Source organism: Bubalus kerabau, chromosome 3 (genome assembly GCF_029407905.1).
Source record: "Bubalus kerabau isolate K-KA32 ecotype Philippines breed swamp buffalo chromosome 3, PCC_UOA_SB_1v2, whole genome shotgun sequence".
NCBI lineage: Eukaryota > Metazoa > Chordata > Mammalia > Artiodactyla > Bovidae > Bubalus > Bubalus kerabau.
The window spans coordinates 183291183-183317681 of record NC_073626.1 but is presented as its reverse complement, the minus strand read 5'-3'; the positions used below and the strand labels follow the sequence as shown (position 1 = coordinate 183317681).

The 26499-nt window shown below is 51.7% G+C and overlaps 1 protein-coding gene across 1 annotated transcript in view; it reads right to left on the bottom strand.

Moving 5' to 3' along the window:
• Positions 1–4104: 4104 nt before the first annotated feature.
• ASAP3 (ArfGAP with SH3 domain, ankyrin repeat and PH domain 3) overlaps positions 4105–26499 on the bottom strand; it is a 50451-nt gene continuing 28056 nt past the window's right edge. The window contains 22 exon segments of the mRNA XM_055574177.1: positions 4105–5490; positions 6843–6892; positions 6895–6932; positions 7476–7701; positions 8801–8996; positions 9125–9232; positions 9326–9393; positions 10014–10129; positions 10297–10382; positions 11552–11729; positions 11916–12010; positions 12292–12425; positions 12507–12697; positions 12825–12873; positions 14742–14829; positions 15148–15217; positions 16358–16467; positions 16649–16735; positions 16917–16992; positions 17408–17493; positions 17720–17831; positions 25777–25826. Of these exon segments, the coding sequence (XP_055430152.1) occupies positions 5416–5490; positions 6843–6892; positions 6895–6932; positions 7476–7701; positions 8801–8996; positions 9125–9232; positions 9326–9393; positions 10014–10129; positions 10297–10382; positions 11552–11729; positions 11916–12010; positions 12292–12425; positions 12507–12697; positions 12825–12873; positions 14742–14829; positions 15148–15217; positions 16358–16467; positions 16649–16735; positions 16917–16992; positions 17408–17493; positions 17720–17831; positions 25777–25826 (2289 nt within the window). The 3' untranslated portion in view covers positions 4105–5415.

The window sequence follows — 26499 nt, the reverse complement described above, 5'->3', positions numbered from 1 at the left end:
CGCGGGCCTCCCGACGTGGGGGAGGGGCGGCGTGCACTAAATATAGACTTCAAGGACTCGCCCGGGCAAAGATTGCCCGCGCCCGCCAGCCCGGCCTCCCCGGGAGAGGGACAAGCCTGCGAGAGCCCGGCCGGTCCTGGAGGGGCGGGGTGGGGGGCCTGGAGCGGAAGGAAGATTTGGAAAGGAGGGCGCTCCGGCGAGTGGGGGCGGCCGTCGAGGGGAGGAGGGCTCCTCTCTGCAACCTTTGCAGCTCAAACCCGGCGCACCTACTTCGCGCCGATGCCCAGGTGGAGGCAATTTGGTATACTCGAATCCCCTTATTTTTGCACGATCGTGAAATCCAGTTCTGTCCCATCTCCGTGCTCACTCATTGGTGCACACGGCCTGCGCACATGTGTGTGTATCCAGGCCCACCGTGGCCTTCAGTTTTGTTTGTTAAAGCGAGGTTTTGCATTTCTGGTCCCACGACTGCACTCTTAGTGAGGGTGAGGGCTTGGGAGATCCCTAAGTGTGCCCGACTTTGAGAACTTTGGATCCAGATGCATGAGTGCCCTTCAGGATCTGCACGCTGCCTCCCCAAGGAGATGGGGTCTGGAAACAAAATTGTGCCCCCACAGCTGTGCACACGTGTTCCTGTGGAAGGACCCTTCCAGTGCCCCCAGCAGACCCACATCCCTTCCTAAAGGAGTGAGTTTAATTGATAGAAAATGATCTTTGCATGTGTGCAGTGTGTGTGTGTGTGAGGGTGTTTATGGGCCTGGAGGGGAATCAGGGAAAATGGTTCACAGTGTGTGAGGTGTGGGGAGTTGTAGCTGGGGGTGTTCAAGGGAAATCTCCAGACTTTCCTGAGAGAACCTTAGAGAATGGATGACTGAGTGGACTCATCTGGCTTCTGATGACAAACTGAAATTAAAATACGTGATCACAGTTCAGGCATATGGAGTCGGGTGGCCATTGAGGATCTGGTATCAGACACAGCTCTGCACCATTCAACACTTGAACTTTCAGGACTTGCCTGGCAGTCCAGTAGTTCAGACTCTGCTTCCACTGTAGGGGACATGGGTTCGATCCTTGGTTGGGGAACTAAAATCTCATATGCCATGTACTGTGTGGCCAAACAGGAAAAAAAAAAAAAGATTAAACAAAACCCTTAAGCTCTCTTTGAGCTGTACCAGCTCCAAGAACATCACCAGAGTGCTCAGAACAATACCTGCCAGCTGCACACCTTTTTGTCTCAAGGTCTCCCCTTGTAATTATGCAACCATTTTGGATCACAACCAATCTTTACTTCATAAGCACCTTTACTTCTGGCCAGCTGCAATTGTAATTCCTGATAAATAGCTCATGTAACTGACTATAACTTTGCCATTTTCTCCTTTATACGCCTGTCCCATTTTGAAGTCCTGCAGAACACAATTCATGCACTTCTCCAGGACTACAGAGCTACTAAAACCCAAATAAACAAACTTTTTTCCCAATCAATCAGGTCTCCATTTCTAAAATTGGGCTAAAACTTCTAACTGCTGCTGTGTGACCTGGGACCAAGGTAGGAAGGGGTGGGTTTTTCATTCATTCAACAGATACACACTGAATGTCCAAGCAAGGAACAAAATAGATCTAGTCCCAGCAAGCTTGAGGCAGTATCTGGGTAAGAAAAACCTTAAAACAAATATGGACACCGTCACTTCTGTGTTATCACAACTAGGGTGAGGGTCAGGAAGAAGTAGAGGATACTTTACAGACATATCTAAGGGGTTTTATACCATTTGGCATGTCATGTTCTCTGAAGAAATGACGTTTAAACTTTGGGCGGATGTACTCAGTGGGAGTTGGGGGGTCGGAGGAGGAGAGTGTTGAAATAAGAGAAGAGGGCCTTCCCTGGTGGTCCATGGCTAAGACTCCGTGCTCCCAATGCAGGGCGTCCAGGTTCGACCTCTGGTCAGGGAGCTAGATCCCACATGCCCCAAGTAAAAAAATCCCCCATGGTGAAATGAAGATCAAAGATCCTGAGTGCCACCACTAAGACCTGACTCTTTGTGACTCCATGGACTGTAGCCCACCAGGCTCCTCTGTCCATGGAATTCTCCAGGCAAGAATACTGGACCCAGCACAGCCAAATAGATAAATACTAAAGAAAAAAGAGAGAGAGAGAGAAGAAGAAACATTCATTCCTACGTGTATTTACTGAGCACCTACTAGGTGCCATGCACATTTAGCCTTGAACATCCTGAGAGGTACAAATCAATTCTGCTGGAATTCCAAACGTGCAAAACTTATGGAAGGGAGAGTGTTTGGCCTGTCAGGGTTAAAGGAACTGAGAAACTGCTGTGGCCACAGCACAGAGGTGAGAGGAGTGTGCAGAGGGGGAGCGGCCTGATCATAAAAAGCACTATAAGCCACTTCTAGGGTTTATCAACCGAAGCATGCCCCTCTGGGTTGAAGAGACAGCTGTCTGCAATCACTTATGACTGGTCTTTTTAAAAAAGCAGATTTGAGTTTTTTCAAATCTCCACCCAACTCCCACTGTGAATTAACTGACATCAAAAGAAGCCAAGACTTTCATCAGGGCTTGAACGGACGCTAAGAAAACATCAAGTCCTGCTCTTTCTTTGTACAGATGGGAAGATTGAGACTCAGTGAGGGCTAGGATTGCACCGCTTAACCGTTACCAGTTGGTACCCACTACCTCCCCTCTGCCTACCCATCCACCTTGGAGGTCAGGTCAGTTCAGTTCACTCAGTTGTGTCTTCGCGACCCCATGGACTGACCCCAAGGCCTCCCTGTCCACCACCAACTCCTGGAGTTTACTCAAACTCATGTCCATTGCGTCAATGATGCCAGCCAAGCATCTCGTCCTCTGTCATCCCCTTCTCCTCCCGCCTTCAACCTTCCCCAGCATCAGTCTTTTCAAATGAGTCAGTTCTTTGCATCAGGTTCCTAAACACATCTCTGACAGCTTCCTGCATCTGACTGAAGGCTTCAGAGCAGCCAGGAAGTTGACAATTAACAACTGGCACTCCTAGAAAGGACCCCTGAACCAGTGAGAGACTAGAGTTGGGGGTAAATACACCAGTCCTTCAGTCTCCATGGGACAACTTGAAGGCATGTTCTAATTAATACAATCTGTCAGAGGTTCCCTTCTTTTCTCACGGTGGTAACTCATTAACACACCCTTTACTGCTTTTTTTCCTTCTTTTTAAAAATATGTATTTATTTAGGGGACTTCCCTGGTGGTCCGGTGGCTAAAACTCTGTGTTCCCAATGCAGGGGGCCAGGGTTTGATCCCTGATCAGGGAACTAGATCCCACATGCCACAACTAAGACCCAAGGCAGTCAAATAAATAGATAAATATATTTGTAAATATGTATTTCTTTAGCTGCACCGTGTCTTGGTTGCGGCATGTGGGATCTTCGCTGGGGCACGCGGGCTTCTCTGTAGTCACTTCTCTCTGGTTGCGCGTGGGCTCTGGAGCGCATGGGCTCAGTAGTTGTAGCGCGCATGCTTAGTTGCCCTGCAGCCCGTGGCATCTTAGTTCCCCGACCAGGGTGGAATCCGCATCCCCTGCCTTGGATGGCAGATTCTTGACCACCGGCCCATCAGGGAAGTCCCTCCTTCGCTGTTTTTTGACTTTCTGTTTCACATCCCTGCTCCCTCATTGTGCTTCCTGGGACCATCTCACAAATAAACTACCCTCTCCAATCTTTGTCTCAGGGGAGATGAAGTCGAAGCAGGGACCGAAGCAGAGCTACACTGCAGGTGTCCAGACTCCCAGTCCAGTGCTCTCCCTCACACCGTGGTTTCCTGGCCTCGGCGCTATTAACATTTTGGAAATTCATTATTTTGATGGGCTGGCCTGTGAACTGAAGGCTGTTGAGCAGCAGCCCTGAACGCTAGCCACTAGATGCCAGCATCACCTTCCAGTCGGGAACAGCAAAAGATTTCTCTGCCTTGCCATATGGCCTTGCGGGGAGAATCACTCTGGTCACCATCTACTGCTCTGCATCAGGCTGTCCCTTTTCCAAATCTAGAGCAAGAATTCCAAGCCCTAAGAATCTCTCCCCTTCCCTATGGCTCTTTAGAGCACATAAATGATACCACTGAAATTTACTCCAAAAAATCCTTTATTAGAGATGAGTGAAATAATAACAGATCTGAGATGAATAAAACCAGTCACTGGGGGCTCTGAAGACAATCCTGCTCCTGTGGGATCACAGACTGGCCGGGTCTCCAGGGTAAACAGCCCAGCCTCCCTGGCCAGGCTGCTGTGTTGGCCATTGGCATCTTCCAGCCTCCCTCGCTCATCCTGGTCCATCTCTGCCAGGACCCAGTGCCCAGCGCCCATAGAACTGATGTGTTAGAGACTGATGATGGTGTAGGTGTATCTGTTTTTCAGTATGGGCCTGAAAGCGATGGTGGGATTTCTGATGCTAGGAAGCAGAACCTTTAAGTCTCCACCCTCCATTTCTATCACTCTCCTTTCTCCTTTCTTGGCCCTTTGCTTCCCCCGAGACTGGAAGGCTCCTGAGCTGACTGAAAGAAACAGGAGAGAAGCAATGATAATCATCCTAGACCATGCCTTTCCTTCTGGCTAAATCAAGGAGAGTAAGCAAATTGGGGGTGAGCCCTACCCTACCTCCTGGCTGGGGATCTAGCAGAGGTCCACAGCAAGGCTGTGCTGTCCCTCAGAAGGAGTGATATTTAGAATATTTATTTAACAGCCAGTACGGCATGGGCATTGACCAACCAGGATGGATGCAGGCTGCAGACAACTGGAATACCATTCGGGTGTAAGCCAGCTGATTGTCAGTCTGCCCCTGAGCCCAGAACCATCCTCTGGAATGGCCCTGCCCATTCCCAAGCCTAACTCTTGAGACCAGCTGCTGGGAAGGGACCTCAGCTGCAGGACCTGTATCTTATTTCTGTGGCCTCTGCAGTGCCTGGCTCAGGAATGGACAAAGAGCCAGAATTCAGTCCAAGAATACTAGGCTAATGAATGGCTGAGAAGACAGTCCCTAGTCTGGCAGAATCCCTGGCCTATAGAATGATGAATGTGAGCTAAAGTCCCCCAGACTGATGGAAGAAACAAAGTCCTGCTCTGATGAAAGATTTAGGGTTCTGCAGCTGGAGCTAAGTCAGGAGCACTAGGGTCCAGACAGTAGGGTTCCCTTGTCCCTGGCAGGTATGAGATAGAGGAAAACAAACCACCGTCAGCCCTAACAGAGGGCCCAGTGTTCCTGGCAGGGGCAGGGGCTCATGGCAAGGAGGAAGGCCAGCCACAGAGGCACAAGGGACAGAAAGAACAAGACCCCAGGGCATGAACACCTCAGCTCCTCAGTCTTGTGGACCGAAGTCCTAGCTCTTAATGCTGGGGTTCAGCACAAGGGTGGCTCAGGCATGCAAGGGCCAGCAAGGAGCTAGTCCTGCAAAGGCTGCACAGAGCTCGGCAGGAGAACCCCAGTCCTCGAGCCGTCTCCTTCAGGGAAGCCGACCTGGGGAGGAAAGGATGAAAATTGATATCTTCTAAGCACTGGGAAGAGCAACCCACTCCAGTATTCTTGCCTGGAGAATCCCACAGACAGAGGAGCCTGGCAGGCTACAGTCCATAGAGTCACAAAGAGTCAGACACGACTGAAGTGACTTGGCACACACACAAGCACTGATTATATCCCAGCTGTTTATCTCACTCAAACAGTTCTGTTGTAGGTAAATGAAATTATCGTGAATGAAATACCCGATTTTAGAGAATGAAACTGAGGCTTGAAGAAGTGAAACACCACTTCTCCAAGACCTCCACACACCAAAGCCCAGGTCCTTATTCTCACATCTCAACAATGAGCATCAAGCGGGTAACGGACGATGGTGGCCATAGACACACATTCGTGACTGGTGCCTGCCTTTGGTGGACTGAGGATGACGATTCCCCAGAGAGACCCAGTTCCTCCCATCCCTTACTCTCAACACAGACAACTGATGCCATCCCTGGTGAATCCCCAGGGGAACCAGGAACAGAGGTGGCTTCCTTCTTGGCATGCTTGCCTCTGTCCTCTGCCCACCCCCAGGCTCGTCACCTAAAGAGGTATGATTGTTCGAGACTGTGACTCAGCAGGGAGAAGCTGGATTAGGGATGACGGCTCTTGCGGTGCTATCGCAGCAAGAAGATGACAGCACATCCCTGAGTGCCTGGGAGTTTCAGCAGATTCCAGGAGACTCCTGTGCAAGGGCAGAGTCTGGCAAACCAAGGGCTGGTACCATAATCCTACCCTAATCCTAATCCTAATCAGCCACCTAATTAGCCACCCTAATCCTACCTCGTCTGCAGGGAAGCAGCACCCCTTCTCAGTGATCAGGCTGGCTGACACTGCTTTGCTTATCCTCCCCAAGGGAGCAGCCAGAACTTGGGCCTCGCCACCTCTGCCATCTCTCAAGGCCGCCGCTCTCCCCAGCTGCACCCATCAAGGGCTGCAGCAGGGAGGAGGACCACGAGGAAAGGGACTGGCCAGGCGAAGGCTGCCCCCAGTGCTGGAGAGAGATCTCCCGCCCGAGTGCACTCACTCTTGACCAACTCTGCCTCCCAGGCACCCTGTTGTGCATGCATGCCTGCTCAGCCACTCAGTCGTGTCCAACTCTCTGCAACCCCATGGACTGTAGTCCACCAGGCTCCTCTGTCCCTGGGATTCTCCAGGCAAGAATACTGGAGTGGGTTGCCATTTCCTACTCCAGGGAATCTTTCCAACCCAGGGATCGAACCCACGTCTCCTGCATTGGCAGGTGAATTCTTTGGCACTTCGTCACTTGGGAAGCCCAGGCACCCTGTCACCATCCTGCAAACCCCATGTCCTACCATCACGTTCCTTCTGGGTACAGGCTGCCGGGCTGAGCGACACTCTTCCAGGTTCCACCCCCTCGCCGATAGGAGCGCGTGCTCTCTGAGCTGGAAGACAGGGAAAGGCTAACGTGACCCCCGTGCCCACAGAGCCCCTTGGAGTTGGGGAAAAGGCTCAGGGAGAGAGCGAGGCTGGGGGCTTGGGATTGCTGGGTAGACAGTCCATGAGGCCCCCAGGCCGAGTCCATCACAGGCCTCAGAGGCCTGGAACTGACCTCCACACTGGAAATTTCCCCATGTATATTCCCCAAACTCCAAACTGAAAGGGTCTGCAAGGAAGGGAAGACTGGATCCTGGGTTGGAGGTGGGGACAGAGTGAAGACCCCACTGTGAAACCCCAGAACAAGTACACAGGTGGGACAAGGCCTTCGCTCGTCCAGCCTGAGCCCCAGACTCAGGAGCAGATGTGTGAAGGGGGAAGAGGTCCAGTCGCCCTCCACTTAAGGTTTAGCATTTCCACATCGTTCATGGGCCTCAGAGCTGGGAGGCATCTCAGGCTTCAGGCAGGCACCCTTTAGAGGTGGGGAAGTAAATGAAGGCTCAGAGAGGTCTGGAGACTTGGCTACGTTGCACAGCCGGGCTTTCACCAACCTGAACCTGACCGGCGGATAAATCTCTGCAGGGGAGATTCCAGATGTCAGGCTGGGGCGGGAGGGGCCTGGGGGCTCGCAGGGGCCCTCTTCAGAGCTGGGTAGGGTTTCATTGGGACCCCCAGGTTCCACAGGGCTTGTGAGGCTGGAGGAGGAGGAGGCTGGGCTGCTCAGGGTCTCAGAGGCCCCAAGGGACTCTGAGCTCAGGCTGGGAATTTCAGAACGATCTGAAATCAGAAGTGATAAAGCCTGTCTTCATCACTTATGCAAAGGAACTTTTGACCTTGGGGACCTATCATGGTTCTCTCCCAGTTCCCCACCCCCCCACCTACCTCTCCAGCACTTAACTCTTCCCCATCATGCTTCAGTCTCATGGCTCACACTGTTCACTGTTGTGCTTCTGCTCACACCCTCTCCTCAATCTGGACTCTGCTGCTCATCCTTCAGGTTCAGCTCTGATGCTGCCCCCTCCAGGAAGCCTTCCTAACCCCCGCACCAATCCTAACAGGGTCAGCTCCCTTCCTCTCCTGAGTTCCCAGAACAAGCTTGTTCATTCATTCAACCAAGAATTCTTGACAACAGCCAGGTACTGTGCTAGGTGCTGGAGAAATAGTCAGCAAAGCTTGCTTCTTTCCTTTTGGGATTTATGTCCTATGTCACACTATGCCTTATATTATAATGAGCTGCTGCTGCTGCTGCTAAGTCGCTTCAGTCATGTCCGACTCTGTGCGACCCCAGAGACGGCAGCCCACCAGGCTCCCCCGTCCCTGGGATTCTCCAGGCAAGAACACTGGAGTGGGTTTGCCATTGCCTTCTCCAATGCATGAAAGTAAAAAGTAAAAGTGAAGTCGCTCAGTCGTGTCCGACTCGTAGTGACCCCATGGACTGCGGCCCACCAGACTCCTCTGTCCATGGGATTTGCCAGGCAAGAGTACTGGAGTGGGTTGCCATTGCCTTCTCCTATAATGAGCTAGCCTCCAGTTTTTATCTCCCTCTCTAGACTGTGTCTCAGTAGACCCCAAGGGACTTGAGATACAGTGGATGCTCAAAACATTCTTTCCTCTCTTTTATTTAAGTGAAGCACTGAGGAATCTGGAATAAGACATACCTGGGTTTGAAGCCCACATCAGGGTTTAGCTGTGGGATCTTGGGCATGTTACTTAACATCTCTCTGCCTTTACCTGTAAGGGGCAGATGATAACCCCTACCTGCCAGGTGATGGGGAGGATAACATGGACTAACACAACACTCTTAGCTCTGTCCCCCAGCATATAGCAGGCCCTCAATGAATGGCATGAGAGCATTTTTCTGGGCAACCAACCATACCTCCACTGGCATGTCCCACACGCCCTTGGGCCATGGTCCGAGAAAGGTTTTTGACCGGCAAAGGTGGAGGGCAATCCTCACTCTGGCTCTTAGGGGCAGCTGGTCCCAGGCTGGTGATGGTCTCATAGGTCTTGTTGCTGATGTCCAGCCTCCCACTGGTCCAGCGGGCCTGGGCTGGGGGCTTCAGTGCACAGCGCTGCTGGGGCAAAATTGTGATAGGGAAGATGGCCTTGGTTCCCCATGCTCAGCCCCACCCCTCCTCACCTCAGGGCTCATCTGACTCCTCCCTTGGGCTGTCTGGAGACCCGAGAGGCTGGGATGCACCTTCTCTTCCTCATCCTCCTCACTGTCGGAGCCAGGCTCTGTGGAAATTCCCCAGGGGTAGTCCAAGTGCAAGGGGAAGGTGAGGGTCCCGGCCTGGGCCTGCTCCAGCTGCCAAACACAAAGCCTTTGTAGTTCAGAAGGCCAGGGGCTCGGTGGAGAGAGAGGAGGGGTCAGGGCTCCCTCTCCTTCCCTAGATCTCACCAGGTTCTCACACTCCTTGTGCTGCTTCCTCCTGGCTATGTCCAGAGCCGTCTCTCCTGCCTCATTCACTGGGAGGGATAAAGGCAGTGGTCATGGTTAGGGTCAAAGAGGCATTACAGCATAGAGGTTAAGATGAGTCTTGGAATCAAAACTGTCTAGGTTTTAATCCTGGCTCTGCTACCTCATGGCTGTGTGACCTTGGACAAGTGACTCAACCTCTCTGGGCCTTAACTGTCTCATCTATAAAGTGAGTATGATACTAACTACTGATGAGGTTGTTGTAAGGATTAAATTAGTTAATGTACATAGAAAACCTGGCACATTATCAGGTACACATTAAACAGTAAATTGTAGCTATTCTAAGCACTATTATTCAGATTTAGTTAATGTTTACTTGACTAGGTACTTTCAGAAACATTTTATTTTATCCTTTTAGCAGGTCTACTACATCAGTGATTGCATGCCCATTCTACAGATGAAGAAGCCGAGGTTCAAGAGATGAACAGACAAACTCCAACATCACAAAGGCGGTCAGAAGCAAGCCAGGGTAAGAACCCAAGTCTGTCTGCAAAGTCCATTTGCGGTGCTTGGACTCTGCAAGTGCTCTGTGTCTGGGAATAAGGCAGGAAGTCCGCCACGAGGGGTAGCCAGGAACGGGGGGTTGATGGAGGAGTTGTCGGAGCCCCACCTGTGGCCACTGAAGCTCTCCCTTTCAGCAGCAGCTTGAGGCAGTCGAGCTGGTTGTAGAGGGCAGCGCAGTGGAGGGCGCTGTTCCCATCAGCAGCTTTGGCATCCAGGTGACCACTGCGGGTGTCGGGGGGTCAGGGAGGTAGGGGGGTAGGAAGGGAACAGACAGGTGAGGGGGTCAGAGTCAGGGGCAAAAGAGGGAGAGGAAAGGAGGGAGGAGACGGGGAGAAGAGGAAGGAAAGGGGAGCATGAGGAGGTGGGCAGGCGGGCAGGAAGGTTCTCACCCATTTTGGATGATGAAATCCACCAGGGGCAGGGAGGCCTGGTTGGCGACTCTGACAGCCAGGTGCAGGGCGAGCTCTCCAGGTGCCTGAATACACGTCCACACCTCTGAGTTTCCCCCAGTTCACCTGCCCCCACATTACCCTCTTGAACGCTTGCTGCCCCCTGACACCTCCAGATACGAGAGTGCCAGAACCCCGGTGAGAGGAGACTGAATGGGGAAACCTCAGGTTTCAGAGCGGGGTGCAAGGCCATTCCTTCACTCCTTCCTTCAGTGGTTCTGCCTCCTCCTCCCCCAGAAGAAGGTGTTTCCCAAACTTGGTTCTTGGCTCTGCACTCCTCTCTCTGCTCCTCACTCTCATGACCCCCAAGACCGCAAATAACCTTGAGCTTTCAGCTATCATTTGCATGTAAGTTGCTCCAAATTCTTACCCTGTCTAAGTGCTGCACCCACCCTGGCCCCTGGACAGCTCCACCAAGATATCAGGCAGAAGGCTCAAAGACAAGGCACCCAATTACTGATGCCCAATCAGTGTCCATTTAATCTTTCAAAAGTCTGTGTTATCCTTTCCTTCCCAGCTCACATGATATTTGTTACTAGAATCACCAATGTGATGGCCTTCCCCTGCTCTGATCTCACCACTCCTACCCATTTCTAAAGCTTTTCAAGAAAAAAAGAAAAGATTCTAACATTTATTGCATATATTATGCACCAGGCCCTTTCATACATGACTTAATTCTCACCTCAACCCTGTGGGTGCTATCATTAACCTGTTTTACAGATGAGGGAAAAAAGACTCAAAGAAGTTAAGTAACCTGCTCGGGAGCACACAGCTAGGAAAAGACAGAGCCAGGATCTAGCCTTAAGATTGCCTGACCGAAGCTGCGCTCTCCCATTTACCCCTCTGATGGGCAGGGTTTGAGCAGATGTCAGAGGTGGGGCACAGGCTTCTCTGGTGGCTCAGATGGTAAAGAATCCACCTGCCAAGGCAGGAGAGCTGGGTTTGATCCCTGAGTCGGGAAGATCCCCTGGAGAAGGGAATGGCAGCTCACTCCAGTATTCTGGCCTAGAGAATTCCATGGACAGAGAAGCCTGGTGGGCTTGAGTTGCAAAGAGTCGGACATGACTGAGTGACTAACACACACATACACACACAGAGGTGGGGGCAGGGGGCAGTAATAATAGCCAGTCCTGGAGGAGGACAGGGTGTGCTAATTGTGTCTGGGTTGTAAGTGGTCCTTGGAGAAGGTTCTCACCTGCCCGTCGGGCCCTGGCAGTAGCTGTCCAAAGTCCTGCCCATTAGCGAAGGCCTCTAGCACAGACAGGAGATCCCGGTTGCAAATGGCTGTCCAGAGTCTCTGAGGCTCAGGGCTGGACCTCCGGGCAAACCTGTGTTCCACATACTTGGCCACAATATAGTCCCTGCGGGCGCTCCTGCCAAAAATAACCGCGGGATGTCAGAGCAAGGACTGTTTCCACCCAGTTGACCCTTGAGACCATCCCACATGTCCTGGACTCTTCCAGACCGGAGCCTCCTCTCTTTCCCCAGGCTTCTCCCTGGGCTCTGGGGAAGCAGAATTTCCCCGGCAGGCATCCGCCCCCATCTGAGAATTTGCTTACATGTCACTCTCAGCTGAGGGCTTAGGGCCGCCGTGCGAGGGCAGCTGGGCCTCCATGACCTCATTGAAGCGAGTGTTTCCGATGTTCAGGGCCAGCTGGGTTCGCGGGAAAGTGATGGGGTTGAGACCCGGAGCTTAGGACAGCACCCACCCCTGGAGGATTGAGCCCCCAGAGGTCCCGCCCCTCAGGCTCCCTCCTGGTCCAGGCCGCGCTCCTGACCATCCTTTTTCGGGCTTGTCTGGGTCCTGGCCCCAAATCGGCCTGGCCTCATCCAACCCCACAAGCTCCAGCGGAGCTGAACCAACCGGCCCAAGCCCCGCCCCCTAACCAGGCCACGGCCCAAACCCCGTCTGGCCCCGCCCCGCCCCGCCCTCACCAACAACTCCGAGGGGCCCAGCAGGTCCAAGGTAAGGGACTGCATGCGTGAGAAGCGCACGCCCAGCTCGCGGTGGACGCCCGAGCACTGGATGCAGGTGAGCACGCCCAGGTTGGTGCTGAGCCAGGTGGGGTCTGCAAAATAGAGGCACTCGTGCCTCAGAGGCGTGGGCCCCGCCCCTCCACTTCCACCCGCTTCTCCTCGCCCCGCCGCACCTGCAGCCCCGCAGTCGCAGCACTGGCCATTCCCGGGCCTGCTCTTGACCTCGGCGATGAGCAGTTTGGTCAGGTCCTGGGGCTCCCCGTCCAGCCCGGCGGCCCCCCAGGGCCCCGGGCCGCTGCCGGGCTCCCCGAGGAAGGCACTGCTCAAGGCTTCGTCCTTGCTGTTCTGCAGCACTGACACCCACCTGCGGAGCCGGGCGGGCCACAGCGTGGGGAGGACGCCGCCGGTGATTGGGGGGGGTGCTTCTGTATCAGGGCCGGAGGCTGCCCCCCTCACCCCCACCCCCAGGCTGGCCTTCGGGGGGCACTCACGCCTCACACTCATGCTCGTCCTCCGCCTGGAAGTGGTACGTCCTGTTGTCTGTGGGGAGAGGAGAGGTTGTCTGGGCCACAGGGATCCTGCTGGCCTTACCTCCCTGGGCCCGAGAAGATCTCATCCCAAGTGCTGGGTCCAGAGGGAGCTTTTGTCCCTGTGGGGCCAGGCTTGGTTAGGCTACCAGGGGAGGGTGATGACAGTGGCCAGCAGGGGGGGCAGTTTCTCAGCAGTCTCCTTCAAAGTCCAATTCCAAGAAGGCCCCTCTGCGTGAACCAGCTTCCAGGGTCAGGCGCCGTTTCCCAGGGCACAAGACCCCCCTCAGCCCACAAGCAGAGTATCCTCTGAACCTACAACCACCTTCCCACTCAGCCCCAGGTCCACAGCCTCCCTTCTGGTCTTCCTGGCCTGTCCCCGTCCCCGCCCCCCCACCCGCCTGCACCAGCTGCCAGATGGTTGGGCCCGAGGTTCTGCCCTAATCACGCCATTTCACTGCTCCAAGGTCTCCTGTGGCTCCCTCCTTCCAGGAAAGAAGGTCCAAATCTTTAAGAGGTATTCCCAGGGACTTCCCTGGTGACCCAGTGGCTAATAATCCACGCTCCCAATGCAGGAAGCCCAGATTCGATCCCTGGTCAGGGAACAAGATCCCACATGCTGCAACTAAGACCTAAGCCAAATAAAAACAATAAATAAAAAAAGAGAAATTCCCAGGCTTCATCTCCCACTGCTCCTATGTGAACCCTGCACCCTGGATAAACTGATGGGCCTACCCTCCTGTTTCCATGCCTTGCGCCACACCAGGTCCTGTCTCCCAAAATGTCCTTCCCTAGACTTGACGTTCTGGGTTCTTCAAGGTCAGACTCTAGAGCTCTCTTCTCCCAGCAGCCTTTCCTGATTCCCCCAGGCAGGGCAGGACTTCTGTCCTCTAATCTCTGAGGGGGCTCTATTTGCACCGCTCTTCTGGACACTCCCCATCCCCTTGCAGTCCTGGGTCTCCACATTACACCCCTGCCAGGCAGAGCTCCCCAAGGACCAGATCTAGGGCTTTCTCAGCATGTGCTGGCCCCCGTGAGATGCCTGTCACCAAAGACTCCAAATGATGAAAATGGAACATTTTTAAGTAATAATAATTTTGAAAGCCAAATTACCCAAATCCATTTAAATATGTTTTACAGAAATAATCATATTCAGAGTGGTGTGTGGATATATTTTGGGCTTCCCTGGTGGCTCAGTGGTAAAGAACTGCCTGCCAATGCAGGAGATGAGGGTTCGATCCCTGGGTGGGGAAGATCCCCTGGAGAAGGAAATGACAACCCACTCCAGTATTCTTGTCTGGAAAATCCCATGGACAGAGGGCCTGGTGGGCTACAGTCCATGCGGTCAGAAAACAATTTAGTGACTAAGCACGCATGCATGCATGTGAGTGCACTTTAATCTTTAATGTGATATAGGGTGAAGCTTTTAAATAGCCTGTCCAGGGCTTAAAGAGTTGTATGCCTGTAGTAGGCTATTTGATAAACACTTGGGGCTTCCCCGGAAGCTCAGCAGTAAAAAATCTGCCTGCAGTGCAGGAGACCTGGTTCGATTCCTGGGTCCGGAAGATCCCCTGGAAAAGGGATAGGCTACCCCCACTCAGTATTCTTGGACTTCCCTGGTGGCTCAGCTGGTAAAGAATCCGCCTGCAATGCGGGAGACCTGGGTTCGATCCCTGGGTTGGAAGATCCCCTAGAGAAGGGAAAGGCTATCCACTCCAGTATTCTGGTCTGGAGAATTCTAGGGTCACAAAGAGTTGGACACAACTGAGCAACTTTCACTTGTGGAATTGGACACAGACCCCTAATTGGAGCCTCCCAGGACTGACTGGTCTCTTAGAGAAGCCTTGGCCAGTTGAGGTGTAGGGGGCAGGGACTACTCACGGGTCACCAGGTCGAAGCACTTTTTCTCCTCGGGGTTTGGCCTTACTTGGCATGTCAGCAGGGTCAGCTTCACTGGGGGCCGGTTTATCTGTGGGAAGTTGCAGATGGAGGATGTACAGTTACCCTCTGGGCCTCCCAAACTCTTAGGCCTCAGTTTCCCAATCTGTTAAATGGGCATAATAATCATGTTCCAGTTAATGTCTCCTCTCTCCCAGCACCTCAAGGATGTGCAGGGTGGGCCAAGACTGGCTTGGGGGCTTTGGAGCCCATCCTTCCTCCTGCGGAGGGTCTCCAGCTCCCTGGATCCAGGTTTGCATCTTAGAGGGAGGGCTTGCCACCTGTCTGTTCTGAACACCAGGAGGAGAGGACCCATCATGCCCTGAGATCCCCATCCTCCAGGCCTCACCGTGCTGTGTGAGATGGTCAGGCAGCCATACTTGACTCCACACTTCCTTTTCTGCCAGACTCTTCGAATTCTAGGGCCCAGAGGGATAGAAAGACCATCACCCAGGGCTCACACTAGGTGTGAACATGTTGGTGAACAAGGTCCTGGACCAGGTCTCCGACCCCACCTGTATGACCTCCAGTCCCACTTCTTTACCTTTTCTGTCTCCTGACTCCGACCCTTATACTTCTCACTCCCTGGGTCCCTTCTGATGAAGGAGGCACAGGCCTGCACTTAGAAAGCTCCCAGTCAGATGAGGAAACAGCCCCACTCTCTGAGAGTCTTTATTCTAAAGGGGACCATGCGACCTTGGTCCTCTGAGAGCTTCTGGTCTGATGGAAGAGACACAGCTTGCAACCTTAGGGAGCTCCTAGTCTGAGAGAAGGAATAGGCTCTTGACCATGAGAGATGAATTGTGATTAAAGACCAAGCAAGATAAACACTGAGACTCCCAAAATAAGATGGACTTTCCAGGTGGCACTAGTGTTAAAGAACCCGCCTGCCAATACAGGAGATATAAGAGATACGGGTTCAATCCCTGGGTCAGGAAGATCCCCTGCAGGGGAGCATGGCCACCCACTCCCGTATTCTGGCCTGGAGAAGTCCATGGACAGAGGAGCCAGGCGGGCTACAGTCTACAGGATTGCAAAGAGCTGGACACGACTGAAGCAACTTAGCATGCAAAATAAAATGAGCAAATCCATAGTCAAAGCTGCTTAACACTTTTCCTATAAGAGGTAAATATCAACTGGTTTAACCAAGTTATTTTTCTCTGATAAAAACTGATTAGTTAGTAAAAAAAAAATTAATGAATGGATCCCATAAAGGCTTTTGCATTTACAGCCTGATTTTTGTTTTTCACACGAGGGAACAAGGCACAGCCAACATTTTCATGTCCAGGCATATTCAGTATATTACAATGGTTAAGAGTGGGGCCATGGAGACTGCCCCAAAAGTGTTTGGTGCTGCTATTCTCCTTCTTTACATTAAGAACTGCAACGTTCAGCAGAGTTCATGAGCCCAGGATTCTGATGATTTCGCACTGCAGCATGGAGGGCCCTGGAACCCTCAACAAATAATAGGAACTAGCCCTTCAGGCGCCTCCTTCAACCCTATCATTTACTGTCTGTGTGGCTTCGGGCAAGTTACTTGAGCTCTCTGAGTCACTTACCCGTCACTTTTCTTATACAAGAAGCCGACCTTCTCTGTCCCGAACTGCTTGTTGCCTTGGTGCTGGTGGATGCTGTAGCCACCTCCCGAGTTCTTCCGGCTCAGACTCTCCTGTTGCTTGGACACGTAAAGGAGACCTCAGGGCATGTGGGGCAAAGAGCCCCGTTCTGCAGGGGTCTTGCTCAGGGAGACCTTTTCCAGGGGACCCTGTGGGGTCTTCCTTTCTCTCCCTCCCTCCAGGGTGGGCCTGGGAGGGGGTGGGCACTTGTTCGGGGATGATTTGGGGGCTGACCTCTCTGCTCTCGAGCTGCAGCATCCCTCGGAGGGAGTCCCGGAGCTGGGTCAGCTTCTGTAGCTCCTCCTCCTGTGCTTGACGCAGCTATGGGATGAAGGGCAGGACCCAGTTATCAGTTGGCAGTTGTGCCAGGCACGGAGCTCGTGCCCAGAGCAGCAGGGCAGCAGCCTCGCTCTCTCGGCAGGAGCCAGCTCTTCCACAGCCACAGATTTTCCCAGGAGGACAGGGGGCTTGACCACACGCTCGGGGGTGAAGCCTGACTTACTGTGTGTACCGAGACTGCCAGCTTCTCGATGAAGGGAGACAGGCTCTGAGCTGCCTTCAAGCCATCTTGGAAAAAGCTGAGTTTGAGGCCAAGCACGGGACCAGAGAGAGAGAGAGAGATGAAAATGAGAGACGAAGTATGAGAGAAGGTGCTCTAAAGATCTCAGGGCACCTGGTGGGTGGAACAGTTTGATGGTCCAGATCCCGTTTTCTAGCTATGTGATCTTAGTAAATCTGAGCCTCAGTTTTTGCATCTGTAAAATGGGAATAATATCAGTAGCTGCTCACAGGGGGTTGTGTAAGTACTTAGTGCCTGATACCTGATGAACATTCAATAAAGAGCAGCTACAAAAAGCGTTACCAATGACATACATTCACACATAGAAACTTCGAGGGTCTGCCAGACACTGGGGATGACCCTATTCTGGGTTGCCTGAAGGGTTAAGGGGTGAGAGACTGTGGGGATATGGGTGGGACATGGGGGGAACCTACTTGTGCTGAGCATGGAAGAATTTGATGAGGCTCTGCAGGAAATCAGGACCTTGCTTCATCTGGCTCTCCCCGGCTTTCAGCAGATACTGGGGAGAGGCAGGGCAAAGTGTGACGTGAGCAAGACAGAATCCTGGGGACAAGAGGCTGCTGTCTTCATCCCCAGCTAATCTTTCTGGCCAGGACTGAACCTGGGTGACATCTCAAGGGCCACCTGGCAAGGACCTTGGCTGAGACTGTGACTGGGCCCCTGAGGGTTCCGGGATGTAGACTGGAAGACACATCCTACCCCACCCTCACCCTGGGCCCCCTTACCTCGCTCATGTGCAACTGGAAGACACGTCGCTCTCTCTTCGTGTCCTGGGCCACCTCCCCGGTGCTCCCTCCTATCACCCTGGCCCGGTCCCTCTCCTTCTCCAGCCTGGCCCTAGACCCCAAGGAAAGAGAGGCCTGAACAACTCTCCCTAAGCCCCTGCATGTCCCACCACCCCTACACGCTGCTCTCTGTACGGGCACATGAGGATGAGGGGGACCCTCCTTTGTGCCAGCTGTTGGGGTACAATGGTCAACAAGGTGGATTCAGAGAATCTACAGGCTGGTAGCGGGGAAAGACATGAATCAAATCACAGCCTTGCAGTGAGTGAGGGGAGAGTAAAATGGGCATCCGACCTCATCTGGCTGCTCAGGAAGTGATATGGGAGCTGAGCTCTGAAGTCTAAGAAGCCAGGGCTGGTGGGAAGATCAGACAGCTGCAGGCAGGAGAGACTGGGCTCACAGCAGGGATGGAGGGAGGTGCTTCCAGGGCCTGATTCAGACCATGCTGAGGTTCTCGGTCTTTGTCCCAAGAGCAATACGAAGGAGTTAAGGGTTTCTAATGCCGGGAGGAGATGGGTTCCCATAGGGCCAGGTGGCATTGGAATTAGAGTTTGCTGGAAGGGATTTAGGACCATGGGGGTTAGGAGGTACCACAAGGTGCCTTCATTCTTCTGAGCCAAGAGCTTCCATTTAGAGCTTAGAAAACCTTGATTCTTTTCTTTTGTAGGTGAAGAAAGAAAGCACTTCCCACCCTGTAGCTGAGAGTAAGCTGGGCCTTCCCCTACTGTTCTCAGGGTTGGTGGTTTCCCCTGTTTGGGTTGGGTGGAACTGTGGGCAATTAGTTTCCTGGAAATCCCACACCCATTAGACTATCCACTCCCAACCAGGACAGTATTTCCACACCTGGGGCTGGACCCATGAGCCTGTGTGAAGGAGACGACTTGCATAACAGTTTTGCTTCCAAGGGGGTGTCAAAGAAGACAGACGTGGGATAACCTTACATCTGCATTACTTCCCCTCTCTAAGCCTCAGTCTCCACATCTGGAAAATGGGGCTGTTTATCTGTACCCCAGAGAAGTCAATGGCACCCCACTCCAGTACTCTTGCCTGGAAAATCCCATGGATGGAGGAGCCTGGTGGGCTGTAGTCCACGGGGTCGCTAAGAGTCAGACATGACTGAGGGACTTCACTTTCACTTTTCACTTTCATGCATTGGAGAAGGAAATGGCAACCCACTCCAGTGTTCTTGCCTGGAGAATCCCAGGGACGTGGGAGCCTGGTGGGCTGCCGTATATGGGGTCACACAGAGTTGGACACGACTGAAGTGACTTAGCATAGCATAGCATAGCATAGGATATTTGTACCCAGATGAGATAAAGGATACAAGACTTAACACACAGAAGACACTGCAGCTGTGCTATAGGCCTCTTTTGGCTGCAGTTCTTCCATCTACAAAGGGAGGAAGCAATGGCCTAGACTGAGTTCTCAGTCTTTAGTTCTAGGCTTTACTGACCTCAGACCTCTGGAATGGTGCTTATTTGCACAATCTGTCTCTGGAGACCCGAAGAGCAGTTTCTCAACCTTTGAACTACAGACATTTTAACCCGATACTTCTTTGATGTGGGGGCCATTCTGTGAACACAGGCTGTTTAGCAGTATCCTTGACCCCTGCCCACTAGATGCCACTGGCATCTCCCTTGTTGTGACAACCAGAAATGTCTCCTGGGGGATAGGGTGGGGCTGCAAAATCACCCCTGGGTGAAAGCCACTGCCCTGAGAGCAGACTTTTGCAGGGTTTTTTAGTGGTTTTGTTTTTAATTTTCTTTGAAGTGGTGATTCTTCATTTCGCCAAAGCTTTATAGTACCCCGGGAGGGAGTCTATGGCAGGAGAGTTGAGTTAGGTGGGGACTGACCCTGGCAACAGGCTTGAGGGTCAGGCAGATGCTTTTTTTGAGATCTGAAAATGAGTGGCAGAGAGAGAGGTGATGGCCAGGCCTGAGCAACAATGAGCCTGGCAGCTCATTAAGCAGGACGGGGGACTGTGGGGGCAGAAGAACTGGGAGAGGGCAAGGGGAGCTCCTGCCTTCACTGTTACCATGTCTGTAAACAGGGAAAAATGAAAAAATAAGCTACATATCTATCAATGGGAAGTGGTTAAATAAATTATGCTATGACCACATATAGGGGTATTATGCAGCTGTTAAAAAAGGATGGGGAATACACTGACATGGAAAGCCTGCTCCAGAGTAAACGGACGAAAAAGAAGCCACAGTATAGTAAAGTGTCATGTCCAACTCTCTGCAACCCCATGGACTCTACAGTCCATGGAATTCTCCAGGCCAGAATACTGGAGTGGGTAGCCTTTCCCTTTTCCAGGGGATCTTCCCAACCCAGGGGTCGAACCCAGGTCTCCCACATTGAAGGCAGATTCTTTACCAGCTGAGCCACAAGGGAAGCCCAGTACAGTGGCTAGAAATGTGGATTTTGGATTTATGGCAGCTCCCTTGCTTATTTAACCTTTATGCATCTTTCTAAACCTCACCTTCCCCATTTTCAAAAATAAGACTAATACTGCCTGGGTCTCAAATGATGTAACGCATTGGAGACATTCAGTACAGTCCCTGGTGTGTGGTAAGGCCCTCAATAAATGGCAGGACTATGATGCTGCTAACGACACTGATGATTAGAGTAATAACCTGGTGATTCCTTTAGATACTTTTTTTTAGTGTAGGGTGGGATTCCCTGATAGCTCAGCTGGTAAAGAATCCGCCTGCAATGTGAGAGACCTGGGTTCGATCCCTGGGTTGGGAAGATCCCCTGGAGAAGGGAAAGGCCACCCACTCCAGTGTTCTGGCCTGGAGAATTCCATGGACTGTATAGTCTACAGGGTCGCAAAGAGTCGGACACGACTGAGCGACTTTCACTCGCTGACTTCACTCACTTCCTATTTAGGGCTTCCCTGATAGCTCAGTAGGTAAAGAATCTGCCTGCAATGCAGGAGATCCTGGTTCGATTTCTGGGTTGGGAAGATCAGCTGGAGAAGGGATAGGCTACCCACTCCAGTATTCTTGAGCTTCTCTTGTGGCTCAGCTGGTAAAGAACCTGCCTGAAGTGTGGGAGACCTGGGTTCTGTTCCTGGGTTGGGAAGATCCCGGGAGAAGGGAAAGGCTACCCACTCCAGTAGTCTGACCTGGAGAATTCCATGGACTGTATAGTCCATAGGGTCGCAAAGAATCGGACACAACTGAGTGACTTTCACTTCCAATAATTTTTTTTTTTTTAATGCCAGGTCTAATGGAGATTAAAGGATAGAAGCTATTTAGTTCAGGATGAAGATAAGCTGTAAAGTATGATACAGGGCCTTGTGATTAATCATAGCTTTGTCCTTCAGCCTCAGCTATGGTAATTATAGAGATTTCCCTACAAAGTCTGATATAGTCACCCAAGATGACCCGAATCACCTCACACTAATAGCTGGGAGTGCTTTTATTGCAACACACACACCCCGACCCAGAAAATAACAAATTCCATTCCCTCCCTGTCCTCAAAGGATCACCAGTGCTTCTTAAACATTTCAAACCTTAAGAATATTTTTTATTTCCTTTGAATGGAGTTGCAGCAGGAGTGAAATAAAATAGTGAAAAGTGCTGAAATGCTAGTTACTAAGAAGACAGAGACAATTGGAGAAGGGGACCACAGCCATTGTCTAATGCGATCCAGGGGATGAGACACAGGTACCGGTAGAGTGAGGACATTGGGGTGGGGACATGGGAGAGGAAAGGAATCAAAAGGAACCATGCACCTGCCAACCTGGCCCCGTGAACCACCTCTTGGGCGATGTCTTTTCCAATCACCCTTCTCTCCAACCAAACAAAACCGCCTGCCCCTTCTGCACCTCTGTGCTGATACCATCACCAGAGCACTCTTACTTTGTTTTTTCGCTCTTTTGGGACTTTCTTCTTGCTAACAAGCCAGTGGGATCCACCAAGGCAGGGATTGTGGTGGTATTTTTTTCCCCTCACTACTAAACCTAGAAATTGGGGATGACAGCCCCTTTTCCCTTCCAACAACAATCAAAACTGATAACTGATGTAAAAAGCTGATCACAGCAGTTGGTACAAAGGAAGCTCTTAAGGAAGTATTATTAGCTGCTGTTATTAATATTTATTTTGAAAAAGATGTATTTGGCTGCACTGGGTCTCAGTTGAGGCATGTGGAATCTTTAATTGTGGAATGTGAGATCTAGTTCCCTGACCAGGGATGGAACCCAAGCCCCATGCATTGGAAGCATGGAGTCTTAGCCACCGGGCCACCAGGGAAGTCCCTTAATAATTATTTTTAAGCGATAATTTTGTACTGTGTGCTCTGCTAGACCCATCACACACTAAAGCAACAATGCTGCAAGGCAGGAATCATTATTTTATAGACAGGGAGCCTGAGGTTGAAATGATAAGTGACTTGTCCAAGCCACACAGCCGCTAAGAACTAGAGCCAAGATGTGAACCCAAGTCTGCCTGATGCTAGAGCCTTAGGGAGGGTGCTGGTAGCCAACGCTGTGGCTCAGATTCATCCCATCCCTCCTTCCCTGGCTGGTCTCCCCCAGCTGCTGACAGTCGCAGTGTCTCTTCTGATAGATCACGGTCAGAAACTATCTTACAGAAGGTGAAGCTGAGACCCAGAGAAGGGAGGTAATGGCTCAAGATCCCAGGCTGGTGGGGGAAATGCTAGGACCTTTGTCTGGGCTTCTGCCTCTCTACCCCGTGGTGTTATTCTGGCCCCAGTTCTGGCTCAGCAAGAGGGCAAATAAGCACGTGTTGAACTGCAGTGCCAGGGGCTATCTGTGTACTGCATCTGTTTCATCTCCACATCAACCCTGGAAAGTAATGTTGGCTCCATTTTTCAGATGAGGAATCAGCCCTGAAAATGGAATAGCCTAGGTAACTGTGTCCGCTGCCCAGGGCCTGGGATGCCTTTCTTAGCAGCCCCAGGTGGGGAGGGGACCTCCTACAGGAACAGCCAGTGTGTGAGAAGCTGGTGGTGATCAGCAGATGTTATCAGGGCCCTGGGTCCTTGCAGCTGCTGCCCAGACTGGTCTGGTAAGAATGAAGTGCAATTACACAGCAACTTTTGGCTTGCTCATATCTAGCTATACCTGGAGCCCTCATGAAAGGAATGCACACAGTCACCTGTGCCAGGACATAATGGCTCAACCTATGTAACATGAGAAGGAGACAGGAGGCTACGTGGGGTGGCAGGAAGAGCACCAGACTCAGAAATCCCAGGTTCTAGCCTAGGTCCTGTTGGTAACTCACTGCATAACCTCAGCCAAACCTCTTTCCCCGTCGTTCCACAGACTTTTCTTTAAATGAAACCTCACAGGCAAGATCAATATATCAATCTGGTAAAGGCCCAGCTGCTTGGGGAGGTCAGCATTGCATAGGGCTTATTCTATTTAGTAGATCGGTGGTCCCCAGTGTTTTTGGCACCAGGGACAGGTTTTGTGGAAGACAATTTTTCCACGGACCAGGGGTGGGGATGGTTTGGGGATGATTCAAGGGCATTACCTTTATCATGCACTTTATTTCTGTTCTGCGGCAATCTCAGGATGTTCTGCCTTGACTTTAGGGTTAGGGTTTGCCCTCCCATGAGAATCTAGGGTTCTCTGATCTGCCGCTGATCTGATAGGAGGCAGAGCTCAGGTGGACATATGAACGATGGGGAACAGCTGTAAATACAGGTGAAGTTTCACTGTCTTGCCTACCACTCATCTCCAGCTGTGCAGCCCAGTTCCTAACAGGACTGGCACTGGTCCGTGGCCCAGGGGGTTGGGAACACTTGTAGTAGATGATTTCCTGAAAGGCTAGGGGCTCCGTCAAGGTAACTCAGGAAGATGAAGGCTATATGATCCCACATCAAATCAGAAAGAGAAAGGTCTTCCACCTGCGTGTCCACACCCCTCCCCGGGCCGCTGATGAGAACGGGTGGCCACGCCCATCACAGCCCCACACCCTCCAGCACCAGCTGTACACCCACAGCTGGGGCGCACATGGAGGCCCTGGTGGAGGAGGCGTTTCAGCCTTCCGTCGGATTCAGGGAGGTCCCCGTGGTGCTGGAGCCTGAGGAACAATAAAGCTCCAGGAACTACTTCTTGGAAAGATTCTACAGAAATAATCATGGGTGGGAGCAAGGATGCAGTTCCAAGGATGCCTCCCTAACAACAAGGGCAGATTAAATACACGGTGGGGGGTGCATATATTGAGACACAGTGCACCCATATAAGCGACCTTATTGGACTTCCCTGGTGGTCTAGTGGTGAAGAATTCGCCTGCCAATGCAGAGGACACAAGTTCGATCCCTGGTCCACGAAGATTCCACGTGCCACAGGGCAACTAAGTCTGTGTACCACAGCTACTGAAGCCAGCACACCCTAAAGTCTGTGCTCCACAAGAGAAGCTGCCGCAAGCAGAGGGGAGCTCCCGCTTGCCACGACTAAAGGAAGCCCGAGTGCAGCAACCAAGACGCAGTGCAGCCAAAAATAATCAATAAATAATAATGATAATGTAACATTGTATGTAAAAATATGTAATGATGTAGAAAGATGGTCATGATGTATTTTTAAGCAACCCCCCCCAGTATAATTATGATATTGGTTCTGTAAAAATAGTTCTTTATACACAGAAAAATGACTAGATAGATGTTAATACTTTAGGCTTAGAAATGAAGGGTCAAAACTGCCCTGGTGGTCCAGTGCCAATTCAAGGGCCTGCATATGATCCCTGCTCACAGAACTAGATCCCATATGCCACCACTGAGAGTTTGTACGCTGCAAACTCTTTAACCTGGCACAGTTAAATAAACAAATAAATAAAAATGAATGTCCAAAAAAGAAAGAAAAGAAATGAAGGCTCTTCTTCCTGGTTTTCGGTAGTTTCCTCTCCCCACACATTTTTTGTTTGTTTGGGCCATGCCACACAGCTTGCGGGATCTTATTTCCTTGTGGGATCTTAGTTCCCCAACCAGGGATTGAACCTGGGTCACGGCAGTGAAAGCACGAGTCCTAACCACTGGACTAACCCAGGAACTCCCCCTCCTCCACTTTTTAAAAAGGATGAAATTACAGTGCTACCCACACTACGGAAAAAATTCTAACAATAGAGAAGTACTAGATATCCCCCTGCAGGACCCTAATCTTCTCCTAAGGATAACTTAAATTTTTTCCTCTTCTACTTCCCCATATTTTCCAAAGTTACTCATAATGAACACATATTGCTTTTGAAAACTGCAAGAGAAGCCAACATTTTACAAAGAAGAGTAAACAGTGCCCTGAGGTTCAGTGGGCCTGGCTGGGCCGGGGCAGAGGGCTGGGGCTGGGACTTGGACAGAGTTTAGAAGGCAGAGCCTGAGGAGTCCCCACTCAGGAAGAGTTGGTCATTGGGCACCTGGGACTCCTTCTGTCGCAATAATGTCCTAGTAGCTAGTGAGAAACCTGGTTGGTGCACACAAGAGGCCTGGGTATGGCCTTTCCTCCTCTGTGTCCAACTAAATGCTTACAGATACTCCCTGGTGTTGCAGAAACAGGATCACCGAACATGAGTCCCAGCTCTCTGCCTCTGCCTAACTGTGTGGCCTTGGGCAAGTAACTTAACCTCTCTGAACCTCTAATTCCTCCTTTGATAACTGGGATACCAATATCTCCCTCAGAGGGCTGGGTGAATGTGAGGGTGGATGTCTGGCACTTGGAGGTGTTCGATAAATGGATGCTCCTTTCTGTCTCTCTACCCACATTGGCACCACCAAGCAGAAGGGTCTCTGAGAGGAGCATCTTGGGGTCCTTTCACAATAGCTCCTCCTTGGTTGTCTCGTAGTCAAGCCCCCAGACTCCTTTCAAGGTCTGGGCATAAACAACCCCCCTCTCGTAAACATTTCTGGAGAGCGAGATGCCATGCACTTCCGGGTGACACGCCCTGGTAGCACTTGGGTTCTTCCCCACATCCAGCCCCCTGCTGCAACAGAAGCATCACTCTCCCAGACAAACCACCCTGGCCACAGTCACTTACATTTTGGCTTCGTAGTCCTTCCATGCCTTCTCCAGCTGCTTTTTGGAATCCTGTAGTTCAGAAAAAAAAAACAAAACAATTCACCCAAGGAGGGTCTTGGGGTCTGGAATCAACAGGACACTTTGCTACAATTAGGGGGACCCTGGGTTTGCAGGCTGAGAGCCACCCTCCAACCAGCCCATGTTCACATTAGCCCTGACTGCAAACCTCATCCGTAAAATAAACCCCACTGACCCCACTTCTCAGAGTGGAGGCCCTCCTGCCAACTGACCTCTTCCCACTGTTGCCAGTAATCAGTCTGAACTGGCAGGCTCAGGCCTAGGATATTGGGGCTATTTGGGGGGAGGTCTGCCCTGAGTCCCCTCTCTTAGAAGATGGAGATCACCATGAGGAAGAAGAGGGAGGATAAAGATCAGAATCCTCCCCCTAACTTTGTCCCACTGTTTTCTCCTGCCTGGTTCGAGCTCATCCTTTCAACAGGAAGGTACGGATTGAGGGACATATGCAGAGAGAGGCTAAGAAGTCTACCCAAGGCCACACAGCAAGCCAGAGAGACCTGGCTGATCCCGGGCCCCATCCAGCAGGCTGCTCACACCCTTCAGAACAGTCAGCCCTGGCATTCAAGGTGTCTTGGTCTGCCAGGTGGAAAAGCTGCCGGTCTGGTTTGGGTGGTTCCCAGGCTGGTGCTTAGCCAGGGGTGATGGCTCCTCCCCTGGGCCTTCT